Consider the following 26695-nt stretch of genomic DNA (forward strand, 5'->3'; position numbering starts at 1 on the left):
TGACTGAATGAAAGTGAATTGTTGTTCAGATGATACTGAATCGATCCAGATGAAACCAACCAGCTCTCTAACCTTCAAGCAGTCTTCAGGACATAAAAACCTGGATGAGCTGCAACTTCCTGAAGATAAACTCAGACTAAACTGAAGTTATTCTAGAAACCAATGATCTATTTACACATGTGATCAAACTTTAACCTCTCAGTGAATCAGGCTGAACTTTAAAATACGGTCTTTTTTTGCAGAAAGATCAAGTTGTTCGAGGAACGTTAACGGACTCAACATGTCGGATGTTTTTGGACATTTAGCTTCATTAAATCAGCCAACACGCTGAGTAACGCTAGGCTAACTAGATAACTAGCTAGCTAGCTAGCAACAGATGTTTTTTAGCCTACTTACCAGGTCATATTTATATTTTATGTACATTTATTGATTTTAAATTGGGGAAGCAAACATCTTTATTTAGATTGTCCAACAGAGTCTTAAACCTGGATTTAATGAACTCGGATTAGAACTGATCTCAGATTAAATTAATTCTCGTTAGTGAAACAAACTGTAGAGACGATCAGAGGAATTCATCATGACGTCGTCACACACAGACAGGTGCACAAAATCACCTGAGGTCACAAGACTTTACCTTCAAAATAAAAGCATGGATGCAGGTATTGCATTCATGTAAAAAAAACATCAGTAGAAAAAGGAAAACTAGCACAAGAAGAAACGCTGAGATGATGACATGATCTTTTATTTAACTGTGGTTCTCTACAGCACTCATAACTTACATTTATAATTCGGGTTTTAATTTGAAAGTCAGGAGCTGGCATCCTGTTTGTCAGAGTTAACGTGAACATAATAAACTGTGATACTCACTGTGTATCTCCTGTAGTCGGGTCTTTGAGCTCGAGCTGAGTCCCAGTACTGTGAGTACATCTCTGTAATAAACTGTTTATAAACTATATGTAATAAACTGTTTGTAAAATATATTTAATAAACTATCTGATAATAAACTCTGAATATTTGATAAAATCTGAGTGACTTTCCTTCATCTGAGAAGCTTCAGTCTGTGTCTCTGCTTTCAATACAGTAGAGCTGAGTGAGTGTGTGTGTGTGTGTGTGTGTGTGTGTGTGTGTGTGAGTGTGTGTGTGTGTGTGTGAGTGTGTGTGTGTGTGTGTGTGAGTGTGTGAGGACTCTGGGATGAGGATAAAGATGATGTTATTGAAGCGTGAACTTTCCAACTGCAGGAAGCTGAAGTGAAGATCTGATGTGACACTGAGTTCGGTCACATGAACGATGAGTGAGTATTGATGAAGAGCCGTGGTACATTTACTCTCAAGTACTATACTGAAGTACTACACTGAAGTACAACGGTAAAGTATTCTCCTCCACTACATCTCTGTAGTAAAAATACTTTTAGTACATTTATCTGACAGCTTTAGTTCCTCTGATTATAGTATGTTATGTAATAATCATTATCATTATATCATGATGTAATAATGATGTAATAATGATGTAATAATGATTATTACATAAGTAATGAGTGCGACGTCCTTGTCTCAAACGTCTTGTCTCTGTCTCTTTGTCTTTTTGTCTCTCTGTCTCTTTGTCTTTTTGTCTCTTTGTCTCCTTGTCTATTTGTCTTTGTCTCTCTGTCTCTTTGTCTTTTTGTCTCTCTGTGTCTTTGTATTTTTGTCTCTTTGTCTGTCTATTTGTCTTTGTCTCTCTGTCTCTTTGTCACTGTCTTTTTGTCTCTTTGTCTTTCTCTTTTTGTCTATTTGTCTTTGTCTCTCTGTCTCTTTGTATTTGTCTCTTTGTCTCTCTGTCTCTTTGTATTTGTGTCTCTTTGTCTATTTGTCTTTGTCTCTCTGTCTCTTTGTATTTGTGTCTCTCTGTCTCTTTGTCTCTGGCTCAGTACAGCGTGAGACTCACATCACAATCAGAGAGAAGAAAACATTGTAGAACTCGAACACAATAAAACCTTCACAAGTAAGAGATGTGGATTCTTTTCTGAATTAATTATTTTTTCTCACAAAATAATAAACAAAGTACAGATAAGAGTTCTAGTATCTATAAAACTCTAACGATACCCTTCTGACGTTGCCTCATTACAGCACTGACGTAGATGTTTGAGGCTCTTCGGTAAACTAACCACCTGGTCTCGTTAGGCCTGGCTCAGGTTTAGCTCGGTCCCGCCCCTAATTGAGGACGTCCTAGGATACACTGAGCTCCTCCTCTTCTTCTCTATCTGTATGTATTCATGTCCCATTAATGTACATTAACTTAGCTTCCTAAAGTTCTACATGTAAAGTATCACTGTATGATATGATGTATGTGTGTTGTTACATTATATTAAGACTAAAGGTGTGTGACCTCACAACCTCAGCTGTCTGCAGAGCATCACCTCAGCTGGTATTAATTATTTAATGACATGTCACGTATTTTAATATCTGATAACTTCTGTAGACGAAGAAGCTTCATGTGGATTTAGAAGAAAAGTCACAGATAATATTTATAATATAATAATCACACAAACACTCTGCTGATCCTCAGTGGCTTTAATAAGGAACAGAAGACACAAACATCTGTGTACAACACACACACAGTTATAGAAATACAGACAACAGAATTGTTTCTACATCAGGTGAAATAAATAGGAGGAACATGGTGCGCCGGGTGCAACAGTGGTTAAAAAGAAAGTCACAGGTTTGAGTCCCAGATGTGCCAGCGTGCCACCGAGCAAGGCGCTAAAATGAATCGATTGGTTAAGAGCTGCTCTATAGAGCTGCTCTAGGTGTTACTTTTGTTTACGGAGAACAAAACGTATGAGGAAATAAATACATGAAGAAAGTAAATAAAACTTCACAAAAAATAGAAAAACTAAAAAAGGCACAAAAACATAGAAATCAACACGTTAATATATAATAAATTAATTCACCATAATTTGTATACTGAGGGTGAAATTATTTAGGTAATTTGCATAATGAAAGAATATCAGAACCATGAAGGAGATTATATTTTTAAAATATTTTATTAAGAAGTTCTCTTTTATTGATTGATTATTAGCGTCCGTGTTTATGTGAGCGGGTTTTTAAAAGAACGTTTAACGTTGTTTCCGTCTTTAAAACATCTAATTATCAGAAGAACATCCTGACATTCACGCTAGCTGTTAGCTAACGAGCTAGCTGTTAGCTAACGCGCTGACGAGCTAGCAGTTAGCTAACGAGCTAGCTGTTAGATAACGAGCTAACAAGCTAGCTCTCAGTCCGTCCAGGTTCTACGTTCTTCCTTTAAGTCCCTTTTGGTATCGGTCAGTTCTTTATGGTTCTCTTGAATTCAGAGGCGACTCGTTGTGAACGTAAAGCTTTAACGTTATTTTGAATTTTCGAGTGACGTCACGAGTCATTAGTGTTAAAGTCAAAGTGTGTTTTCATTTAGAGTCTAATGTCTCTTGTTTCCCTTTTGTTTCTTTTCTAAAAATGTTCTAAAAACTTTATGTACACAAAATAATCTGTGAGGTTAGAAATGTGACCGTTTAGTGGTGAGTTCACTGACAGCAGGAATCCTCAGTTTTGATTTAGACAGTCTCTTCAGTAACTCTAATATATATATTATAATATAATATACAATAAGCTAATATAATATACAATAAGCTAATATACAATAATATAATATATTACATTACATTACATTATATAAGCCGGTTCACCACATAACTTTGAACTGTTATTCTGACTGAAGGTCATTTTAAGATATTTACATATTTGTAATTCCAGAGGACGCTTTGTTGTTTGTTGGATTTTTACATAAAAAGGCATTTAGTCATCTAAACCCTGGAAAAGTTTAAATGATGCTTAAAATGATTCTTTCATAATCTCAGTAAATAATCTGTCTGCTGTAGTAACATGAGTATTTACATATCTCTAGTTTCATTAAGTTCTGATTCGTTGGAGGTTTTTTCAGCTCTGGCTCTGGAACCGTTCTCTCAGATTCTTCACGCCGCTCTGCTGACCGGCTTCTGTCTTCGGTCCGGAGTTCGATCCTGCGGTCTGCGGTTCATCGTCCCGACGGTTGGAGGACGACACCGCGGCGGCGGCGAGCTCAGTTTTGGTTTTGACGTCCTGCCTCTGTTTGTACTCGTCGGACTCCTGGTAGATGCGGCAGCGGTCGATGACGGCCATGATGGAGATCTTCTCCCTGCTGGTGGGTGAACGGATCTGGATGTAGTTGTCGTCCTCGTCTTCTCGTGTTTCTTCAGCCTCTGGAAGCTTCTCCACCACGATGATCTTGTGCTCCTCATCGTTTGGTAGCGGCGCCTCGGCCGCCACGTAGTACCCGTCGTGGTCTCCAATAGCGACCTGGTCCTGGAGCTTCTGCAGCTCGGTCCTCTGCGCTCCGCTCAGCCGAGGGTCCAGAGAGTTCGCTCTCTGCAGACGCTTCCTGCGTTCCTCTCTGCCGGCGTCCCGGCCGTACGAGGGAACCTCGGCAGAAGCCCCAGCGGCAAGGAGGAGGCCGGAGGAGCAGCTGGAGCGCCTCCTCAGACCTCCGTCAAACATCTCCTCCGGGATGGAGAGACTCCGGCCGACGGGACTCTGCTGGGGGCGGCCGTGGTCCGAGTATCTGGAGCGGAGCTCTCGGACGTCGGGCCAGTCGAAGCCCTCGATGGCAGGGGGGATGCTGAGGGGGTTCAGAGGACTGCGGGAGCGAGCTCGACCCGGATCCACGACCGCCGAGCTGCAGGAAAGACTCTGGACCTGGTCCACGGGGCTCAGCGGTAGAGAGGTGGCCTGGTTATGAGAAACCAGCAGAGTCTGGTTGGGTTTACCTGCAGAACACAAAACATCGAGAAGTTACATTTTTATTCCAGTTTTTCTTTATTGAGTCTTAGTTTCACTGCATTCTGTTTGATCCTCTGACTGCTGGAGGTTCTGGACCCGCTGGACTCACAACGTTATCAGAACTGATAAAACTACCAGCTTGTGCTGGTGGGCGACTGGTGGCTAAGTGGAGAGCAGGGTCGTCCTTCAATCAGAGGATCGGCTGTTTGATCCCCGGCTCCGGCTCCACTAGTTGCATGTCAATGTGTCCTTGAGCAAGACACTTAACCCCAAAATGTCTCCCGTAGCTGTAATGTGATAGAATGTGATAGGTAGGTGTCACTGCCATCAGTGTGTGAATGGAAACTTATTGTAAGTCGCTTTGGATAAAAGCGTCTGCTAAATGACTGTAATGTAATGTTTAATATATCCGTTTTTGATGTTTTGATTTCACTAAGTCAACTAACCAACCAACTAACCAAATAACTAACTAGGAACAAACCAGAATAATCCTTAAAGGTCTTTTTTCTTCCACCATGTGTCTTGTATTTCACTCACTTTTACTCCTTTTTAATTAAATATTACATCTTTATCATAAACTCCCTGATGATGTTTCCTCAAATCCCCAAAATTTGGAACACTTTAAATTTCTCATATTCTTTAAATACTTAACTACTGCTCATTTAAATCAGTATTTAAGTGACTTGTGTCATGAATTAAAATGAAGTTTGTTAATTTGTGCAAATTCAGAAAATCAATGGCGGACCCTGACGGTTGATATCTGAGTAGCAGAACCCAAACATCACAGTACCTGGAGCCTCCTTCTCCTCCACCACACAGGATAAAGTCCTCCTGCCCATCAGGACTCCCTGACTCCGCTGTCGGACCACCGGTTTGGTGGTTTTGATCCGCTGGCTGTACTGGCGGGCCAGATTGAGGACTTTGCTCTTGGTCTTGTCCACGTCGCCCAGCTGGTTCGAGTCCTCGTCGGCTGTTTCCCCCCCCGCCTTCAGCCGGGCGACCCGAGGAACCGGAGCCCAAACACCTTCCCCAAACACTTTCAGGGCGTCCTTCAGACTTCCTGTCCGACTCACGCCGGAGGATCTGAGCCTGAGGGGCGAAGGACTCGTGGATTCCTCAGTGATGGTGCTGAGGTCAGACGCTCCGCCCTCTTCGTCACAGCTCTTGTTTGAGGTCTTGACAGAGAGGCTGATGCCGGTTCCTCTCGGAGCTTCTTGGGATTGTTTCCGCCCTCCGCCGTCGCTTTGAGATCGGTCGATCTCTCGCTCCATCGTCTGCCAGATCTTGATCATTTCAGAGGAAGGTCTGAACTCTTCGTCCTCAGATGGATTGTCCTGCAAGCTTTGAGATCTGGACCAGCGGCTGTCTTCTGAATCTTCTGGATCTGTGCTTCTCTGATCAGACCTGAAAGAGTCCAAAGAGTCACTAGAGACCATGCGACCCGAGGTATCCGTGGGTAAAGCCGAGCTCGACTCCAGACCGGAGGATGTGGTGGAGGTGGAGGGATTCGTCTGAACGGTTTCATCCTTCGGGATGCTGTTGAGCCGGCTGACGGAGCTCCTGACCAGCCCAGTGGGGATGTAGGTCAGACTCTCTCTGCGCTGGAGGCTGAAGGTGGCATCCTCGTTCTCGGCGTTCTCGTAGTAGCTCTTGATTTTGCCGATGAGCAGCTGGTCCTGCTTGGACAGGGTGGAGTTCCTCCTCCGCCGAATGCCTCGGTCAGCGTCGAAGAGGTCGTCGTCCCGAGGAGACAGCAGGGTCAAATCTGTCATGCCGAAGGTCTCTACAGGATCAGAACAGATACTGTTGAGCCTCAACATCCTTTCGGCAGGTTCGGGGCTGAGGCTGAGGCTGCTGCCGGTCCTGCTGAGTAGCCGCGGTGACGCGCAGCCAAGGGAGCGGGTGTCGTCCTGGACCAGGGTGCCTCGTTTGATGCTGGGGGTGAAGTGCTGAGCGATGGCGCTAGCTTTGTCCAGGACAGACGAAGGAAGGATGCTGGCAGCTTCACCCTCCTTCACAGGCGCCTCCTTCGCATCCTCCTCATCCTCGGAGGAGGAGGATTCCCCGCTACTCAAGGTCTTTGAGTCTGAATCAGGTGCGGCAGAGGACGGTTGCTCCGTGGATTCTGGATCTCCTTCAGGTTTCTGCTCCTCTGAGCTTTGAGGGGACGCTGAGATCCCGGGACGAGTAGCAGACAAACTGTCCGGATCGGAGGAGGGTTCTGGTTCAGGGATCTCAGTTGGTTCAGACTCTGACGTCTTCTCTTGTGGCAGCTTATCCGTGGAGGGCTAGACAAGTCCAAGACGGGATGAATGATTAGAACTGGAATGTTTTATCAGTTTGAACAAAGCTGAACAGCTTTAAGAACTGAGACCAGCTCTACGTCATTGAAGAAGAACTAAAGCAGGAAAGCTGCTGGATGCTGGTGACCTAGCCGTGAGGACCGTGTGGTATCAAACCTGCGAGTCGTCCGTTGTGCTATCATTTACCGGCTCACACGTCGGTTCGGTTCCACCTGGCTCGTCTTCTTCAGGAAGTGGGCCATTTTTCTCGTTGCAGCCTTCAGAGGAGACTCTGCCTCCGTCTGCCTCCTTCAACAAACACAAGACGGCAGACGTTAAAAAGCTGCAGAACAAAAAGTTTAAAGAGTTTTAATTCATCAACAAACAAACATCTAAACCCAAAAACCACAGAACCATCCTGTTCTGGGGGGAGAGAGGAAGAAGAAGCGCCACAGGAAGGAGGCGTGGTTTTGTTTTGGGTCTTTATTACTTCATTACAGACCGAATGAGCAACAAGAATCCTGAAGCTCTTCAGATCTCCGTCTCATCTTCAGAAGTCGGAAACATTTGTTTCTGGAGCTTTTACATCTTTTCATTCTCAGCACTTTTGTATTTTGTCCCGTCGTAGTTCTGGAAATTCTTCAGCACCAGAGAAGAATAAATCCTCCTCTTCACCACACGATGGCACTACGGGGTCCTCAAAGTGAAACATGTTTGATATAATAATAATAATAATGATAGTGATAATAATAATAATAATAATGATAATAATGATAATAATGATAATTATAATAATAATGATAATAATAATAATTATAATAATAATGATAATAATAATAATGATAATGAAAATAATGATGATGTTAATAATGATAATAATAATAATGATGATATAATAATAATGATGATATGATAATAATGATAATGATAATAATAATAATAATGATAATAATAATGATAATAATGATAATGATAATAATGATGATAATAATAGTAATGATAATAATAATAATGATGATAATGATAATAATAATGATAATAATAATAATGATAATAATAATAATGATAATAATAATTATAATGATAATGATGATAATAATAATAATGATAATAATAATTATAATGATAATGATGATAATAATAATAATAATGATAATGATGATAATAATAATAATGATGATAATGATGATGATAATAATGATAATAATAATGATGATAATAATAATGATAATAATGAGTGATATAATCGGATTTAATTTGAAGCACTTTGATATTTTGAGATGAGTTTGGTTCTGTTGTTTTGGAGACATAATATTCAATAGTTAAAGTTAGTTAAATGTTATTTGTATGCTGCTAATTATAGTTCTAAGAAAGTATCTGAATCAGCAAAGAACAGCATAGTCAGCACATTATTAAATGAATGTTAATAAAAGCTGAACTGAAGGTCTCTGAGGTTTCAGCTCAGCTGCTGTTAGTTCACCACATGAAGCTCATGCAGCAGAACCGAGAGCTCCGGCAGTAAGCGACCGTCCCTTTAGTGTGTTAGGGAGCTGCAGCGAGGATGGAGGAAACAGGAAGGAGATCGTCACCATGGTAACGCCTGTTGGAAACGGAGTCTGGGCCCAAAAGGAGACGGCGGCCAGAACGGAGCCGGTGAAGTCCTCCTCCTCCTCCTCCTCATACACCGAGATCAGTTGCTCTACTGAGTCTTTCCTGCTGCAGAGCTCCTCCTCTTCCTCATGGTCTTCCTCACACTCGCCCAGCGAGAGAGAGACCCACCCCCTCTGGAACAACCCACCCCCCACCCCACACACACACACACAATGCTGAGCACAATGTAGAGGAGGAGGAAGAAGGAAGAGGAGGAAGGAGGAGGAAAACGAAGTAGGAAGAGGAGAAAGAAGAAGGAGTAGGAGGAAGAGTAAGAAGAGGAAAAGGAGGAAGAGCAGCAGGAGGAGGAAGGAAGAGGAGTATTAAAGACATCAGTTCATGTTTCCTACCTTCAGGATGACTGATCAACAGGAGAATCAGAAGCAGAAGAAGAAAAGCAGACATGATGATTGGTTAAACATATCATTATTAATATTATTAATATGATCTTTATTAATATTATTATGATTATTATATTATCTGACTTCTTGATGTAATCATTAAGTATTAGTGTCAGTGAAGTCGTACCTTTGCTGCTCTTCAGTATTTCTTTGATCGGCTCTGAAGAAGAAAACAGAAACGAATGAAAACAAATCTATCAACAGGAAGTACTTCATCACATCTATCAACAGGAAGTAGTTTGTAGAAAGATCGTAGAAAAGTATGAAAGCATAAAGTATAGCTATTATAACCTGTAACCCTTTTGATTTCAAAGTATAACCAGCACAACATATAGCATGTTTACACTTTTTATAACCATCATAATGTGAATTGTTTTATTTTATGATAGCTGTGATTTAACATATAAACTGTTTAGAGTTAGACACTTTGTTTAAAATAGTCACTTGAGCCTTACAGTGCTTCTGGTTCTAGCAGGATCAAACCAGTTACATTCTGTGTCAGCTCTAGAGAGAGGAGGACTCATGTGTGAGTGACACATGAAATGAAGGAGGTGCCAGCCTTAGATCAGCATAGAAAGCAGCAGAAAAACTGTGAGATTGGGGCTTCTCCCCACCCCAACTAGAGAATGGGATAGACTTCTTACCCCCTCAGAGATGGCCAAAATAAGACCCTTTTAGTTACCCAAAATAAGACCCCTTTTCTGTCTTACCCACTTAGAGGACAGAAGACCCTTTTGCTATCAGAGGATAGCATAAAAAGGAAAGATAGACCCCCCATAAAAGTAGGAATGTCAGAGAGCTGACTGGAGAATACCTCATTACAAAATCAGTGAAGGCTGACAGAGAGGAATGCTAGAATTAGTTCTTGTAGCCACTGTAACTGTTTCATTGAATTGAAATTGTTGTATGTGAATCTTGTGTGAAAAACTTAAATAAAAACACAGCCTTACATTTAGTAAGTGACTGAAACCAAAACAGTGTTCTGGTCCTTTAGAACAATGTACCCCTCTTCCCCTGTCCGTTAATGGTGCGATAAGATGTGATGACTGAAACATGCAGAGGAGCTTAAGGTGAGTTCTCTGGGTGAAGACTTGGCAGTGTTAGTCATAAATGGTGAGAATGTTCACAATAGGCAATAGTAAAGTACAGACGATGTACATAACTATTACATACAGGGTGTTAGGGTTACATCCCATTGAGAGCGCCTAGGGCATTAGCCCTAAAAGACTTTCAAGAAGACAATTAATTCCGAAATCCTAACTATTTAGCTACGGGGTGAGATAAAAGGCCGAAGGTATTGTTCTGAGACCTCAAGGAGGAACGCATATCCTCAGCAGGTGGGACAGCCGACGGAGTGACCACCGTGTTAGGTGCGAACTACTTCCCCGCCTAGAAACGGGGCAGGAGCCGCTCACGCTACAAGTTCATCACATCTATCAACAGGAAGTACTTCATCACATCTATCAACAGGAAGTACTTCATCACATCTATCAACAGGAAGTACTTCATCACATCTATCAACAGGAAGTAGTTCATCACATCTATCAACAGGAAGTACTTCATCACATCTATCAACAGGAAGTACTTCATCACGTCTATCAACAGGAAGTACTTCATCACATCTATCAACAGGAAGTAGTTCAAGTTGTTTGTGTTTACCGGACTGTTGTCGTCCCTGACGACCGTCTGGTGGAAACTCATCAGAGTGACAAGACAGAGCTTTCTTCAGTCGCTCAGGACTGTACCGATACCTGGGAGGGTCTACAGGGGAGAACAGGGGAGAACATCGACGTTCAGTTATACACAGTTCATGTGACAAATACCACGACAGACAAACACCACGAGGACGGACGGACACCACGAGGACGGACATTTGTACACTTTTTAATACAAACATTCAACATTAACTTACATATGGAATCCATTTCCAAGATGGCCTCTTTAGCCTGAAACACACAAGACAACAATCATTTCTACCTTTGATGCTGCTGCTGATACTGGTCATACAGGTGTGTATACTGGAGTGTCTACTGGTGTGTGTACTGGTGCGTGTACTGGAGTGTATACTGGAGTGTACACTGGTGCGTGTACTGGTGCATGTACTGGAGTGTGTACTGGTGCATGTACTGGTGCATGTACTGGAGTGTGTACTGGTGCATGTACTGGAGTGTATACTGGAGTGTATACTGGAGTGTACACTGTTGCATGTACTGGAGTGTATACTGGTGCGTGTACTGGAGTGTATACTGGTGTTGGTGGTGTCTGACCTTCTGTGGGATGATGGCCTGGTGGTTCTCCAGAATGATGCGTTTGATGTGATGAGCCCACAGCTTCTTCTCCTCCACCGTCTTCGCCTGGAAACATGAAGCAAACATTCTGCTTTTGATTTCAGTTTCCAGAGACACTGAAGGATCAACTCAACATGAAGGATTTTATATATATCAAAATAAATACAGTGTATTTACATACATGTACATATTCAGCCCATGTCTACGAGCACACGTATACAGATTAAAGAATAAGCACATTTAGAAAAACTACAAATAATAAAATGATGGGGTTCCAGAAGAAAACTTGAGCAGGTGAACAGGTGAACAGGTGAAGATGATCTCACCTGAACGGTGTGAGGCTGTTTGGGATGTTTGTAATGAGTCACACTGAAGCTCAGAGAGTCTTTGGCGCTTTCAATCAGCATCAGAGTGGAGCACTGAAACCACACAGAGACATTAACAAACAAACAAACGTCTGGTTTCTTGTCTGGTTTTACTTCTGCAGTGTTTGAAAATCTTTGTCTTGATGAGTCAAACTACGTTACTTTGATTTATATCATCTATTTTAAGTATCTGATGTCTATTGAATTATCATATATAACTATATAATCGATTTTCCTTTGTCCATTTTCTTCCGCGTGTTGTGTAAAACATGTATAATAATTATTACATTCAGGTTGTTGGTGGACATCAGCAACCTCCATCACCGTTACCTGAATATTAGAATGCTATATCTTGCTTATTTGAATATATATATATATATATATATATATATATATATATATATATATATATATATATATATATATATATGTATATATATATATATATATATATATATATATATATATGTATATATGTATGTTATAAACTCATGGAGACTTTCCCCCATGTCTTGACTTGATAAGTGGTCATGTGGTGGGTGAAGCGTTCCTCACAGAGATGTACGTCTTGTAGACGTAATGTTCTCCGCGGCGTTTTGTGATCAGCAGCATGCGGTCGAACAGGAACAGCGTTCTCTCGTTTTTGGCACGGTGAACTTTGAAGGTTCCCTCCAGAACCAGTTCTCCGTAGGTGGTGAGGTCCGAACCTTTCCAGTTCAGCAGCAGAGACTGAACCTCCTGAAGAAAAACACAGTTCCATGTTGGCTCAAGTACAAGTACCTCAAACGTGTACTTAAGCAGAGTACTATGTGAGCAGAGAGTACTGTGGCTGACCTGCAGTCTGACGGCGTGTTCGTGTTTCCTCTTCATGTCGTTGATGTACCAGGCCACGCCCGTCATGGTGTAGATGGCCTCCTCCACCACCTCATAGCCCGCCTCCTGAGGGTCAAAGTGCTTTGCTATCTCCTGCAGGAAACACCATCATCTTCATCATCATCATCATCATCATCACCGTCATCATCATCATCATCATCACCACCATCACCATCACCGTCATCATCATCACCATCATCACCGTCATCATCATGATGATACTGGATGATAATAACAGCTGTGTTGATGTCGTACCTGGAGCAGCAGGTGGTATTTGAGGATCCTCTGAACAGGTTTCAGCAGGTATGAGCCGAGAGGCAGCGAACGCTTCAACGACGCCTGCCGCTCCCGAAAGAACTTAGCCAGAGATTTATTGCTCATGCACTCCGTCAGAGCTGCAACCGAACTGGAACAAGAGGCAAAATAATAAGGTGTTAACGAGTAGAGACAGGAGTGAACAACGACTGTGGTGGATGGTAGTGGATGGTAGTGGCCTGTAGTGGACTGTGGTGGACTGTAGTGGATGGTAGTGGCCTGTAGTGGATGGTAGTGGCCTGTAGTGGACGGTAGTAGATGGTAGTGGACTGTAGTGGATGGTAGTGGACTGTAGTGGATGGTAGTGGATTGTAGTGGATGGTAGTGGACTGTAGTGGACGGTAGTGGATGGTAGTGGACTGTAGTGGATGGTAGTGGATGGTAGTGGACTGTGGTGAATGGTAGTGGACTGTAGTGGACTGTAGTGGATGGTAGTGGCCTGTGGTGGACTGTAGTGGATGGTAGTGGATGGTAGTGGCCTGTAGTGGATGGTAGTGGATGGTAGTGGACTGTAGTGGATGGTAGTGGATGGTAGTGGCCTGTAGTAGATGGTAGTGGCCTGTAGTGGATGGTAGTGGCCTGTAGTGGATGGTAGTGGACTGTAGTGGACTGTAGTGGACTGTAGTGGACTGTGGTGGACTGTAGTGGATGGTAGTGGCCGGTAGTGGATGGTAGTGGCCTGTAGTGGATGGTAGTGGATGGTAGTGGCCTGTAGTGGATGGTAGTGGACGGTAGTGGATGGTAGTGGCCTGTGGTGGACTGTAGTGGACTGTAGTGAATGGTAGTGGATGGTAGTGGACGGTACTGGACGGTAGTGGCCTGTGGTGGACTGTAGTGGATGGTAGTGGATGGTAGTGGACGGTAGTGGCCTGTAGTGGACGGTAGTGGCCTGTAGTGGACGGTAGTGGACTGTAGTGGACTGTAGTGGATGGTAGTGGCCTGTGGTGGACTGTAGTGGACTGTAGTGGACGGTAGTGGACGGTAGTGGACGGTAGTGGACTGTAGTGGATGGTAGTGGATGGTAGTGGCCTGTGGTGGACTGTAGTGGACTGTAGTGGATGGTAGTGGACTGTAGTGGACGGTAGTGGACGGTAGTGGACTGTAGTGGACTGTAGTGGATGGTAGTGGCCTGTGGTGGACTGTAGTGGACTGTAGTGGATGGTAGTGGATGGTAGTGGACGGTAGTGGATGGTAGTGGCCTGTAGTGGATGGTAGTGGCCTGTAGTGGATGGTAGTGGACGGTAGTGGACTGTAGTGGACTGTAGTGGATGGTAGTGGCCTGTGGTGGACTGTAGTGGACGGTAGTGGACGGTAGTGGATGGTAGTGGACGGTAGTGGATGGTAGTGGCCTGTAGTGGATGGTAGTGGCCTGTAGTGGATGGTAGTGGACTGTAGTGGATGGTAGTGGCCTGTGGTGGACTGTAGTGGACTGTAGTGGATGGTAGTGGATGGTAGTAGCCTGTAGTGGATGGTAGTGGACGGTAGTAGCCTGTAGTGGATGGTAGTGGACGGTAGTGGACTGTAGTGGATGGTAGTGGCCTGTAGTGGATGGTAGTGGACTGTAGTGGATGGTAGTGGCCTGTAGTGGACTGTAGTGGACGGTAGTGGACTGTATTGGATGGTAGTGGACGGTAGTGGACGGTAGTGGATGGTAGTGGCCTGTAGTGGATGGTAGTGGCCTGTAGTGGATGGTAGTGGATGGTAGTGGCCTGTAGTGGCCTGTAGTGGATGGTAGTGGCCTGTAGTGGACGGTAGTGGATGGTAGTGGCCTGTAGTGGATGGTAGTGGCCTGTAGTGGATGGTAGTGGACGGTAGTGGATGGTAGTGGCCTGTAGTGGATGGTAGTGGCCTGTAGTGGATGGTAGTGGATGGTAGTGGATGGTAGTGGACTGCAGTGGATGGTAGTGGATGGTAGTGGACGGTAGTGGCCTGTAGTGGATGGTAGTGGGTGGTAGAGGATGGTAGTGGCCTGTAGTGGACTGTGGTGGACTGTGGTGGACTGTACTTACTTTGGGTAGTTGGTGCAGTACTGTGTGTAGATCTCAAAGTATTCGCTCTGAAAAGAAACAGAGTCATGAATATTAAGTCTGGTTCAGAGGGATGAAGAGTCTCAGCTGTTCATCATCATCATCATCAGTTATTGCTCACCTTCAGGACGAAGCACCTGGCGACGGCGACGGGGTCATTGTCACAGAGATCCAGAGACTGAAGCAGCTCGCTGAGGACAGGAAACACTTGTCACCATCACGACAACAACGACATCACGACTTCACTTTGATTGTTCAGTAAACATTAAAATCATTATTACAAATATTAAATTATTATCTATCCAGCACATTGCACCTTTACTGCTTCTTTTTGCACTTCTGGTCAGATGCTAAAACTGCATTTCGTTGCCCTAGCACTTGACAATAAAGTTGAATCTCAATCTAAATGAGGAAATTTAAACATCTACAATTTAATGACAACTAATCAGCTGTTAAAGATCATGTGACCAGACTTTTAAATATAATTTTAAATGTTTCATCAGATAAGAGTGAAGATGATCAGGAAGTGTAACGAGGTCACCTGACCAGCAGGTGGAGCTGTCTCATCACTCTGTTCTCAAGTCTAAATAAAGTTCAAACAAAATCAGTTCACTGCTTTATATCATAAAGAATAAAACAAACAAAATGGATTATTATTGAGTGTTATTGAGTTCATATTGCTGTCGTGTCACCTGTTGAACTCGTAGATGTCCTCGATGTTTCCAAACAGAAAACAGACCTGCTCAGGACGGATCGATAGATCGGACTGATCGATGATGTGAGCCAGGTAGTCCTGGGGGGAGAAATGATCTTGATTTAATTATTTACTATATCTACTTCACTAAAAATCACAATCTAACGAGTTAGAAAACAAATCAAATCAAAGACGGTGTGTCTCTTCCAGTCCAGCAGGGGGCAGTGTTGACTCTGACTATAAACTGATTACTTCCTGTTTGGATCAACGCGCAGATTCAAGTGATCACATCTGAAGTTTGTCTCTGCACTTTGATTTTAGTGTCCACGTCTCACTGTCTGCAGGTCGAGTGTCCACGTCTCACTCTGTCTGCAGGACGAGTGACCACGTGTCACTGTCTGCAGGACGAGTGTTCGCGTCTCACTCTGTCTGCAGGACGAGGGTCCGCGTCTCACTCTGTCTGCAGGACGAGGGTCCGCGTCTCACTCTGTCTGCAGGACGAGGGTCCGCGTCTCACTCTGTCTGCAGGACGAGGCTCCGCGTCTCACTCTGTCTGCAGGACGAGGGTCCGCGTCTCACTCTGTCTACAGGACGAGGGTCCACGTCTCACTCTGTGTCAGAGAGTCTCTGTCTTGTTGAGGACAGTTTGGACGTCATCCAGCAGGTTCAGATCTTCACTCTGGGTCCAGGTTTATCTGTGATCCTCACTGTTACATAAGCAGCTAATCCAGAAGGTCTTAAGCAGTTAATTATAGTCTTTACCGGCTGTATTTAAAGGAGACCTGTCCTCTGAGACTCTGTCCTCTGGTCTAAAGTCTCTATATTCTACTGAATGTATATTTATTTAAAGGAGTCCTGTCCTCTGAGACTCTGTCCTCTAGGGGGCGGGACTAGAACGTCCTCGAGGACTCACCTCTACGATCATTCGCAGGTCTCTGACGTACATCCTCTCGGTCTCGATGATCTCCATGATGACCCGGTCCAGGTAGGTCAGCTGAGGGTTCGGCGCCATGCTCCTGCTGATGAACGGGGACACCTGGTGGCGCCGGCTGGAGACGCGGCTCGGCGTGGATTCTTTGTTGTTGTTGTTGTTGTTGTGTATGAGGCCGAGGCTGCGCCCCTTAAAGGCAGGCTCCCGGCGTGGCCCCGCCCCCCTTCCGCCCCCTGCAGGGATGAAGTCCAGGTCCACGTCGGAGGTCTGGGTGGTCGGCGGCGGGACGAGGTTGTCGTCTCGGGAGGATCCGGAACCAGAGGACAGAGTGGAGATCAGGCTCGCCGGGCGGTGGTCCGAGGCCTCGGAGGGCGTGGCCTCATTACTGCTGATGGAGGCGGCGGACAAGCGGGGGGAGTCTGGGGGGGCAGATAGTCAGGAAACTGTTTTAATGAAGAGATCTCCATCAGAAGAGGTTTTTGATTAGCTGATCATGATCATGATACTGAACTTTTAAACTCAGTACTGAGGAGAACTAAATCAATAGTCAACAAAAACATTTGTTCTGAAACTGCAAAAACAAACCCTGACCCTTAAACACTAGAACCTCCTAAACCCTGACCCTTAAACCCCAGAACCTCCTAAACCCTGACCCTTAAACCCTAGAACCTCCTAAACCCTGACCCTTAAACCCTAGAACCTCCTAAACCCTGACCCTTAAACCGCAGAATATCCTAAACCCTGACCCTTATACCCCAGAACCTCCTAAACCCTGACCCTTAAACCGCAGAACATCCTAAACCCTGACCCTTAAACCCCAGATCTCCTAAACCCTGAACCTTAAACCCCAGAACCTCCTAAACCCTGACCCTTAAACCGCAGAATATCCTAAACCCTGACCCTTAAACCCTAGAACCTCCTAAACCCTGACCCTTAAACCCCAGAACCTCCTAAACCCTGACCCTTAAACCGCAGAACATCCTAAACCCTGACCCTTAAACCCCAGAACCTCCTAAACCCTGACCCTTAAACGCCATAATCTCCTAAACCCTGACCCTTAAACCCCATAATCTCCTAAACCCTGACCCTTAAACCCCAGATCTCCTGAACCCTGACCCTTAAACCCCATAATCTCCTAAACCCTGACCCTTAAACCCCAGATCTCCTAAACACTGACCCTTAAACCCCAGATCTCATAAACACTGACCCTTAAACCCCAGAATCTCCTAAACCCTGACCCTTAAACCCTAGAACCTCCTAAACCCTGACCCTTAAACCCTATAACCTCCTAAACCCTGACCCTTAAACCCCAGAATATCCTAAACCCTGACCCTTAAATACCAGAATCTCCTAAACCCTGACCCTTAAACCCCAGAATATCCTAAACTCTGACCCTTAAACCCTAGAACCTCCTAAACCCTGACCCTTAAACCCCAGAATATCCTAAACCCTGACCCTTAAACCCCATAATCTCCTAAACCCTGACCCTTGAAGTGAATGTAAAAACCTCCAACTTCCCTCTTTTTACACAATCAGAGTCCAATTGTGCTCACTGACGGCTGACTTTCACAATAAGAGTCAGTGAGGAGATGTTTCAATATAGAAAGAGGAGTTTGTTTTTTGTTCCTGAGGATCTGAAGTGAGAATAATGATGAATGATGAATGTTTCGAGTCGACATGAAGAACTAAGAATCATCACGACTCCAAACATCTGGAATGTTTCACCTTGTTTTTATCTGCTGAGGAATTTAAATCAGGTTTGTGAAATGAAGAGGAAGAGGAGGAAGTGAAGAAGGAAGAGGAGGAGGAAGTGAAGAAGGAAGAGGAGGAGGAAGTGAAGAAGGAAGAGGAGGAGGAGGTTCCCTCATTAATCATCTGATCACACCATTAACAACCATTGATTGAGGATTTGTTGTGGTCACAGTTTGATTTGAGGAACATGCTGTTGATTCTCTTTCTTCACACGACTCTGAGCTCAGATGGAAACTTTCACCATTTTAACAGAGAAATTTAAATCATTTTAACGAACAAATATGTTAAAACAAGTGCAACAAAGTAAAAACAATCATGAAGTCATGTTCCAATATAGATATCACACATGCTAACGTACTATGAAGCTAAACATGACCCTAAGCCCTTAAACGTTTAAAGGTTTAAGGGCTTATTGTTCACACGTTATCATGCTAAATGTTTCATCTTCACTTTTCAACCAAACGTGCAAATGATTTTTATCTAAATTTAGATTTTTCCACCTCCAAATAACCAAATAACCAACTTCCACCAGTTAGCGTGCTAACAGCTAGCTAACCAGAGCCTCATAATTCACATGTATTAAGATGAAAACATCATGTGTGGAAACAGACGAGTTTAATGTTAGCGAACATACCGGCTAACCACTCGGAAGGTTTAGCTAAATGAGCAGCAGAGATACTGACAGTCCACAACAAGCAGCAAACATTAGCACCAGAAAAACACAGAAGAAGAACTCACATTAACTGCCGTGAAATGTTCAAAGTAAGCTAGCTAAGTAAGCTAACGAATGTTAGCAAACTCAAGCTAACATGTTCAACATTGCACATTAAATGTTAGCGTGAAATAAACATGGTAATAGCTTAAAGTTAGCATGCTAACTCGGGTAAGTAAGAAGAAAACAAGTAAAACAACAATCTGTTATTTATAAAATATATTTTAATGAATCAAATATGGCCGACTGCTGTGAGGAAGTGACACCAACTCATTCTGTGTTTGTGTTTATAAACTTATATTATTTTCCTGTTCTGTTTATGTGTCCTGAATGCATCATTAACAGCTCAGTGTTTGTTTATTTATTGGACTGAAGATGAAGCTCATTTTCTTCTTCAGGCACGCACGCACGCACGCACACGCACACGCGCACACACACACACACACACACACACACACACACACACAGTGAAGTCAGCGGGGCGTTCACTGACCCAGCAGGAAGAGGACTTGTTGACTCCATGTGACGGCATGAGAGCGTGTGGACCAATCACAACTCAGCGTTTACTTTCAAACACATGTGAACTTTGACCTCTGCTGCAGTAAACCACAGATCTGAGGGTGAGTTCAAGTACACACGGAAACGTGGTAAAACTAAACGTTCTGATAAAACTCTGATGAAATCATGAAAACATGACTTTAAGAGTTTAAATAAAGTTTCTGTCGTCTCACGACGCTCTGCAACGACTCACCTAACCAGACAAACACTCGTCTGAGCCGCCGCTCCTCCACGACGCTGCTGAAGGAGGTCTTCACCTCCTCCTCACTCACGCGCGCGCACACACACACACACACACACACACACACACACACACACACACACACACACACACACACACACACACACACACACACACACACACACACACACACACACACACACACACACACAGGTCTTAGAGATTTTAAGAGGAGCCCCCCACACACACCCCATTTTTAAATAAAAGCCCCAGAGTGAACTCTAACTGAAATGCTTGTGATGAAGCCTGTCATTTAATAACCTCTGTTTATCTTTATCTAACATTATGATTCTGTCTCCTCTCCCCTTCCCTTTTCAAAATAAAAGCCCCAAAGAGTGAATTCTAACTGAAATGCTTGCGATGAAGCCTGTCATTTAATAACCTCTGTTTATGTGTGTCAAACATTAAGAGTATGTCTCCTCTCCCCCCACCCAGTCCCACCCTTTCAAAATAAAAGCCTCATGGATTAACTATTTAAACTCAAAATTAGGCTTTTTTGTTGAAATAATGAATGCTCTTACTAATACTGCGACAACTACTACTACTGCTGCTAATATTTCTAGTATTACTACTACTACTTCTACTGCAACTTTTGCTGTTGCTACTATTATTACTACTACTACTACTGCTATTACTACCATCAATATTATTACTACCACTACTGATATTACTACCACTACTACTATTACTTATACTACAACTGCTACTACTACTGCTATTCCTGCTACTACCAGTACTAATACTAGTACAGCTATTAGTAAGACTGATACTAGTACTTCTACTCCTGCTATTACTGCTACTTCAAAAACTGACTTTACTATTACTACTACTTCTTCTACTACTGTTATATTAAATACTACGACCACTACTACAGCTATTACTACGACTACTGATACTACTACTTCTACTTCTTCTAATTACTAATACTTCTACTAAAACTACAACTTCTAGTACTACTACAACAAATATCACTACCGCTGAAAATTTTTAAGCTACAGAAACCGATCGAATATCAAAATGTTCAGCTCTTTCAGGAGAGGTGTGATATGACTTTTCATATTTGTAATCTTTAAACTTTTTGAATTATTAAGCTTTTTGCAATTGTTTTTGAATATGATATCTATTTTCAGCAATGTTTTTGCAATTAATTTCAGTTTCAGTTCAGTAATGCAAAGCAATAGGAGACTCTGCTGTTTCATCTGCTGTGTGTGTATGTGTCTGTACGTGTGTGTGTCTGTACGTGTGTGTGTGTGTGTGTCTGTACGCGTGTGTGTGTGTACGTGTGTGTGTGTGTGTACGTGTGTGTGGACACCTTTGTAGTGACATCACTTCCTGTCTGGTAACCAGGTGGAGACTCCGCCCCCTCCCCCGTGGAGGATTATCAGAGTTCCTGCTGAGGGAGGATTAACCCCTCGTCTCCCAGCTGCTCACTGAACCAGGTCTCTGTACAAACCCAGTTTATCCTTAAAGGTCCAACTCCTACACACCACCATGAACCACACCACCATGAACCAGTACACACCACCATGAACCACACCACCACGAACCAGTACACACCACCACGAACCAGTACACACCACCACGAACCAGTCCACACCACCACAAACCAGTCCACACCACCACAAACCAGTCCACACCACCACAAACCAGTCCACACCACCACGAACCAGTCCACACCACCACGAACCAGTCCACACCACCACGAACCAGTCCACCATGAACCAGTACACACCACCATGAACCAGTACACACCACCATGAACCAGTACACACCACCATGAACCACACCACCATGAACCAGTACACACCACCATGAACCACACCACCACGAACCAGTACACACCACCACGAACCAGTACACACCACCACGAACCAGTACACACCACCACGAACCACACCACCATGAACCAGTATAAACACTGTTGTTGCCATGGTGGTCACGTCAGCAGAGTGCTCCTCTCTTATGCAACGAAGTCAATTAGATCTCTCACTCTAAAAACTACATTACCCATGAGCCTCAGGGTCTGTTGCTAAGGAGACGTTTCCATCCAGAGCGTCAGGAACGGACTCTGGATCAGCTGTTGAAGCACCAACCAGACTCTTCACAAAAACAGGATTTAAGGAACAACTTTGTTTACTGTTACACACACACACACACACACACACACACACACACACACACACACTCTCTCTAAAATCCCAGCCTACCTTGAACAGAGCACTGAGACAGAAAGAGACGGGGGTCCGACAGTAACCAGGACTCTTCTGGTCTATCCAGGTCTGAGCGTGTCCAGGTCTGTTCAGGTCTGAGCGTGACAATCTACCTGCAGCTCTGGCATGAGGGGGGGAGGGGGGCGGGGCTTAATCCAATTGGCCTCAGTGTGAGGAGCAGACCTGCCACCTGCTGGACTGGAGTCATGATCTCAGGGCTGAATTGTTTTACATTTACAGCTTTTATTGAGGTTTTCTAATGAAGCGTTGAATGTATTTTATGATGACATCACAGTGCTTCATCTGATGATAATAATCTGGAGGATAATAAGTGAAGCCTATTGCGTAACAATAATCAATGATTGATTAGTCACTTCCTGTTTGAGAGAAACAAGCTAAACAATGAACTCAATAACTGGTTACTGGTTTAATGATGACAGTAGTAGTGGGAGCATACTGGAGTGTTGACTCAGTGACATCATCACCATCACCATCATCATCATCATCAACAAATATTGATGAAGCAGGTGTGTCTCAAAGTCGTCTAGTTCTCAGTAATCTGTTTTCTTCTCACATCGACTGAAAGTTAACAACAATAAATAATTTATGCTGTCTGTGACAACCAATAATAATCAATAATCAATAAAAACATCCTTTATCCATTTATAATGTATCAAACTCCACAGAGAAGAAGACTTTGAGACGGTTATTAGAGACAGAAAACTAAATATAGAAACATAATATGTAAATGTGTGGTCTCCACCTTTTACTTCTCCAGTGAGGGTTGATGGGAAATGTAGTCTGTCAGAGTCCCCTAGAGTCCGTGCTGAGTCTGCTAGAGTCCACTAAAGTCCGTTAGAGCCTGCTAGTGCCCGTTAGAGCCTGCTAGAGTCCGTTAGTGTCCGCTAGAGTCCGTTAGAGTCCGCTAGAGTCTGTTAGAGTACGCTAGAGTTTGTTAGTGTCCACTAGAGTCCGCTAGTGTCCGTTAGAGTCCGCTAGAGTCCGTTAGAGTGCGCTAGAATTTGTTAGTGTCCACTAGAGTCCGCTAGTGTCCGCTAGAGTCTGTTAGTGTCTGTTAGAGTCTGTTAGAGTCTGTTAGTGTCCGTTAGAGTCTGCTAGAGTCCGTTAGAGTCCGTTAGTGTCTGCTAGAGTCCGCTAGAGTCCGTTAGTGTCTGCTAGAGTCTGCTAGAGTCCGTTAGTGTCTGTTAGTGTCCGTTAGAGTCTGCTAGAGTCTGCTAGAGTCCGTTAGTATCTGCTAGAGTCCGTGCTGAGTCGGTCTTCTCCTAAACTACCATCTCCGTCTGTTTCGCTCTTCTTCACACTTTAAAGACGTCACCTTGTTCTGATTTATGATGAATTATTTTCACTATTTTCTGATGTTTTTAGAGTTTAAATGTTCAGATCAGCTGACGGTGCAGATTTAATTAAGAGACTACAAACTCAACTCAACAAGTACTGGATCAGAACCAGAGTCCATTCGCAGATGTTAACAAACTAGACCAGAAGCTGACAGAGACCAGCCAGTAGCTCTTCTGGAGCTTACAGACAAATCACATGATCTTCCTCAGGAACCAACTCTCTGTGAAGTACAACTGTCCAATAATCAATCGACTCAGAAAATATTAAGATCAATAAAGATTGTTTTACACTAAAGTAGCTCTTTGGAAAATGTTGACTGTTTTTTAGACAGACGTCTCAGACAGACAGACAGCTCAGAGAGACAGAGACAGACAGACAGACGGCTCAGAGAGACAGAGACAGACAGACAGACAGCTCAGAGAGACAGAGACAGACAGACAGACGGCTCAGAGAGACAGAGACAGACGGCTCAGAGAGACAGAGACAGACAGACAGACGGCTCAGAGAGACAGAGACAGACAGACGGCTATTGTCCTCTGTGTTTCTGGTGTTATTGATGTGAGAGCTGCCGGTTCCCTCCACCAACGACAACAACAAGGACTGATCTGTGACAGACAGACACGCAGACACACAGACAGACAGAGGACTGGACCAGCAGACAGCAGCACTGTGACGGTTGGTTTATGAGTTATAACTAAATAGCTTTATTAGTATAAAATCAAATTATTTCTTTCAAATTTTTGTTAAATCAATTATGATCCCTCCGGTTCCCTCTCAGGTAAACACCGTTAGCGCTGCTAGCACCGTTAGCCCTTTAGCTGTGTTAGCGCACTAGGGCCAAAGCCTCCCCCCTGCTGCTTGTAAAGCTTCATGACATTGAACGCACCGCAGTAACACAGCGACAGTGAGCAGCGTGTTCTGGAGCTTTCACTCACATCTCATGATCTTCTTCAGAGTCAGAGAAACCGTCAGGAATTTAACTTTCAATTGATCGACTGAAAGTTCATCAGCAACTCATCAGATGGTCCAATAAACACGGTTTGTCTTCTTCTGTGGTATTAACCTGAATGTACTAGGTCACCGTTACCATGGCAACCACAGCCAGGTGAAGAAGAGTTTCTTACCTTCGTCCATCGAGACGTCATAGGAGGAGCTGTGAGATCCTTCAGGCATCACACAGGAACCTAGACAGGAACACACTGATGAAGATGTTACTCTTCATCATCCTCACTCTGCGTGTGTGTGTGTGTGTGTGTGTGTGTGTGGCTTGTCCTGTGAGGCTGACTGCAAGTTTAATGGTAAATCTTTGGGTCTGACTCATTAAAGTGAGCTGAATGTGTCCCTGAATGCATCACCGCCTGATGACCTTTAATTTAAAGCACCGACAGAGACACACACACACACACACACACCGACAGACACGCACACACATACACACACCGACAGACACGCACACACCGACAGACACGCACACGCACACACACCGACAGACATGCACACACACACACATAGACACGCACACGCACACACACACACACAGACACGCACACACAGACACACACACGCACACACAGACACACACACACAGACACGCACACACACACACCGACAGACATGCACACACACACACACAGACACACACACGCACACACAGACACACACACACAGACACGCACACACACACACCGACAGACATGCACACACACACACACAGACACGCACACGCACACACACACACAGACACGCACACACAGACACACACACACACACACAGACACGCACACACAGACACCGACAGACACGCACACACACACACCGACAGACACACACACGCACACACATACACACGCACCGACAGACACGCACACGCACACAGACACCGACAGACACGCACACACACACACCGACAGACACACACACGCACACACATACACACGCACCGACAGACACGCACACGCACACACAGACACCGACAGACACGCACACACACACACACAGACACACAGACACGCACACACACACGAGGAAGATCAGCTGTTGTATTCCTCTTAATATTAAACTGTTAGAGAAGTTTAAAAGATGAACTTCATCACTTCCTGTTTCGTTGTTCTTCATGCTGATCTCTGGTCAGTTATGATCCTCACATGTTTCATCTACGTGTGTGTGGTGTGTGTATGTGTGTGTCTCTGTGTGTATGTATGTGTCTGCGTGCGTCTGTGGTGTGTGTCTGTGTCTCTGTGTGTGTATATATATATATATATATATATATATATATATATATATATATATATATATATATATATATATATATATATATATATATATGTGTGTGTGTGTGTGTGTGTGTGTGTTCTTTACAGTCAGCTGTCTCACAGACGATGAAGGCAAAACAAAAACAAACCTGTGAAAACTGAAGAACCAGAAAGACTGTAAGAGACAACAGGAAGTGATGTTTATCTCTCTCAAACACTCTGACGTCTCACTAACGTCTCATTAAGGTACACACCCTCACGAACACACACACACACACACACACACACACAGTGATAATGAAGTTTCATATGAAGCCTTTATATTCTCATACGAATCCCGATTAATAATGTTTAATTCTAAGTTCCTTGTGTTTTCATTAACAGTCCACACACAGACCGACAGGTCGTGGTAGCTCGTGTGACTCGGTGTAATCCCGGGTTCCGTTCGGTTCTATCTGTTCCACGTTCTGCTCTGTACCTGGTGGAACCTCAGAGCAGTCCGGGCTCGTTTCCGTGTTGCTCCGCTGGCTCTCTGCCGCTCGTAGGGCGTGTTTCTGGTCGCGAGCGGAACAGTTAAAGTTTAAATACACGAAAAGTCAAAGTTCTCTTGTTGCTTCTCTTTTCATATCAACGCCGAATTAAAGATCAAGTCCGCGTCGTTACTGTTGACGAACAGCGCATGTTTGAAGAAGAACGTCTTTCTTCAGACAAGCGCGTGATCCGTAACAGTGAAGGTTTCTTAACGGAGATTTGTTTTGTGTTCTTTAAACGGTTTAAACTGAACAATCACTTCCGTGTAGACGTTCCCTCTGAGCCCTTTCTATAGAACCTGAAGCTGTGAATGAAACATGAAGAGTGAAGCGTGAACTCACCTCGTTCTGCTTTAATTACAACTTGTTTCACAGCTTCTGCTCCTCTGCAGCTGGAAACTCACTCACATCTAGCACACCCTCTG

The 26695-nt window shown here is 44.0% G+C and overlaps 1 protein-coding gene across 1 annotated transcript; it reads right to left on the reverse strand.

The window, feature by feature from the left end:
* Nucleotides 1–2535: 2535 nt before the first annotated feature.
* LOC142971590 (pleckstrin homology domain-containing family G member 3-like) lies at nt 2536–26695 on the reverse strand. The gene is made up of 18 exons (XM_076112166.1): nt 26613–26695; nt 24613–24672; nt 16639–17075; nt 15724–15824; nt 15153–15222; nt 15014–15060; nt 12945–13095; nt 12651–12782; nt 12372–12554; nt 11778–11870; nt 11431–11517; nt 11076–11109; nt 10823–10924; nt 9291–9323; nt 9113–9123; nt 7290–7418; nt 5621–7118; nt 2536–4817 (listed from the first exon to the last, which is right to left on the reverse strand). Exons 2-18 carry the CDS (start codon nt 24659–24661, stop codon nt 3952–3954), a joined length of 4023 nt encoding a protein of 1340 aa, XP_075968281.1. The 5' UTR covers nt 24662–24672; nt 26613–26695; the 3' UTR covers nt 2536–3951.

Source organism: Anarhichas minor, unplaced genomic scaffold, assembly GCF_050575085.1.
Source record: "Anarhichas minor isolate MPS153535 unplaced genomic scaffold, ASM5057508v1 ptg000047l, whole genome shotgun sequence".
In the NCBI taxonomy this organism is placed as follows: Eukaryota; Metazoa; Chordata; class Actinopteri; order Perciformes; family Anarhichadidae; genus Anarhichas; species Anarhichas minor.

Bases quoted from the DNA above. Each gene is read 5' to 3' on its own strand.
- LOC142971590 (XM_076112166.1), bottom strand. From the start codon at position 24,661: ATGCCTGAAGGATCTCACAGCTCCTCCTATGACGTCTCGATGGACGAA. The intron at 12,783-12,944 runs GTACGACATCAA...TGTTTCCTGCAG, and splicing joins AATACCACCTGCTGCTCCAG to GAGATAGCAAAGCACTTTGA. The intron at 10,925-11,075 runs GTAAGTTAATGT...TCTCCCCTGTAG, and splicing joins CTTGGAAATGGATTCCATAT to ACCCTCCCAGGTATCGGTAC.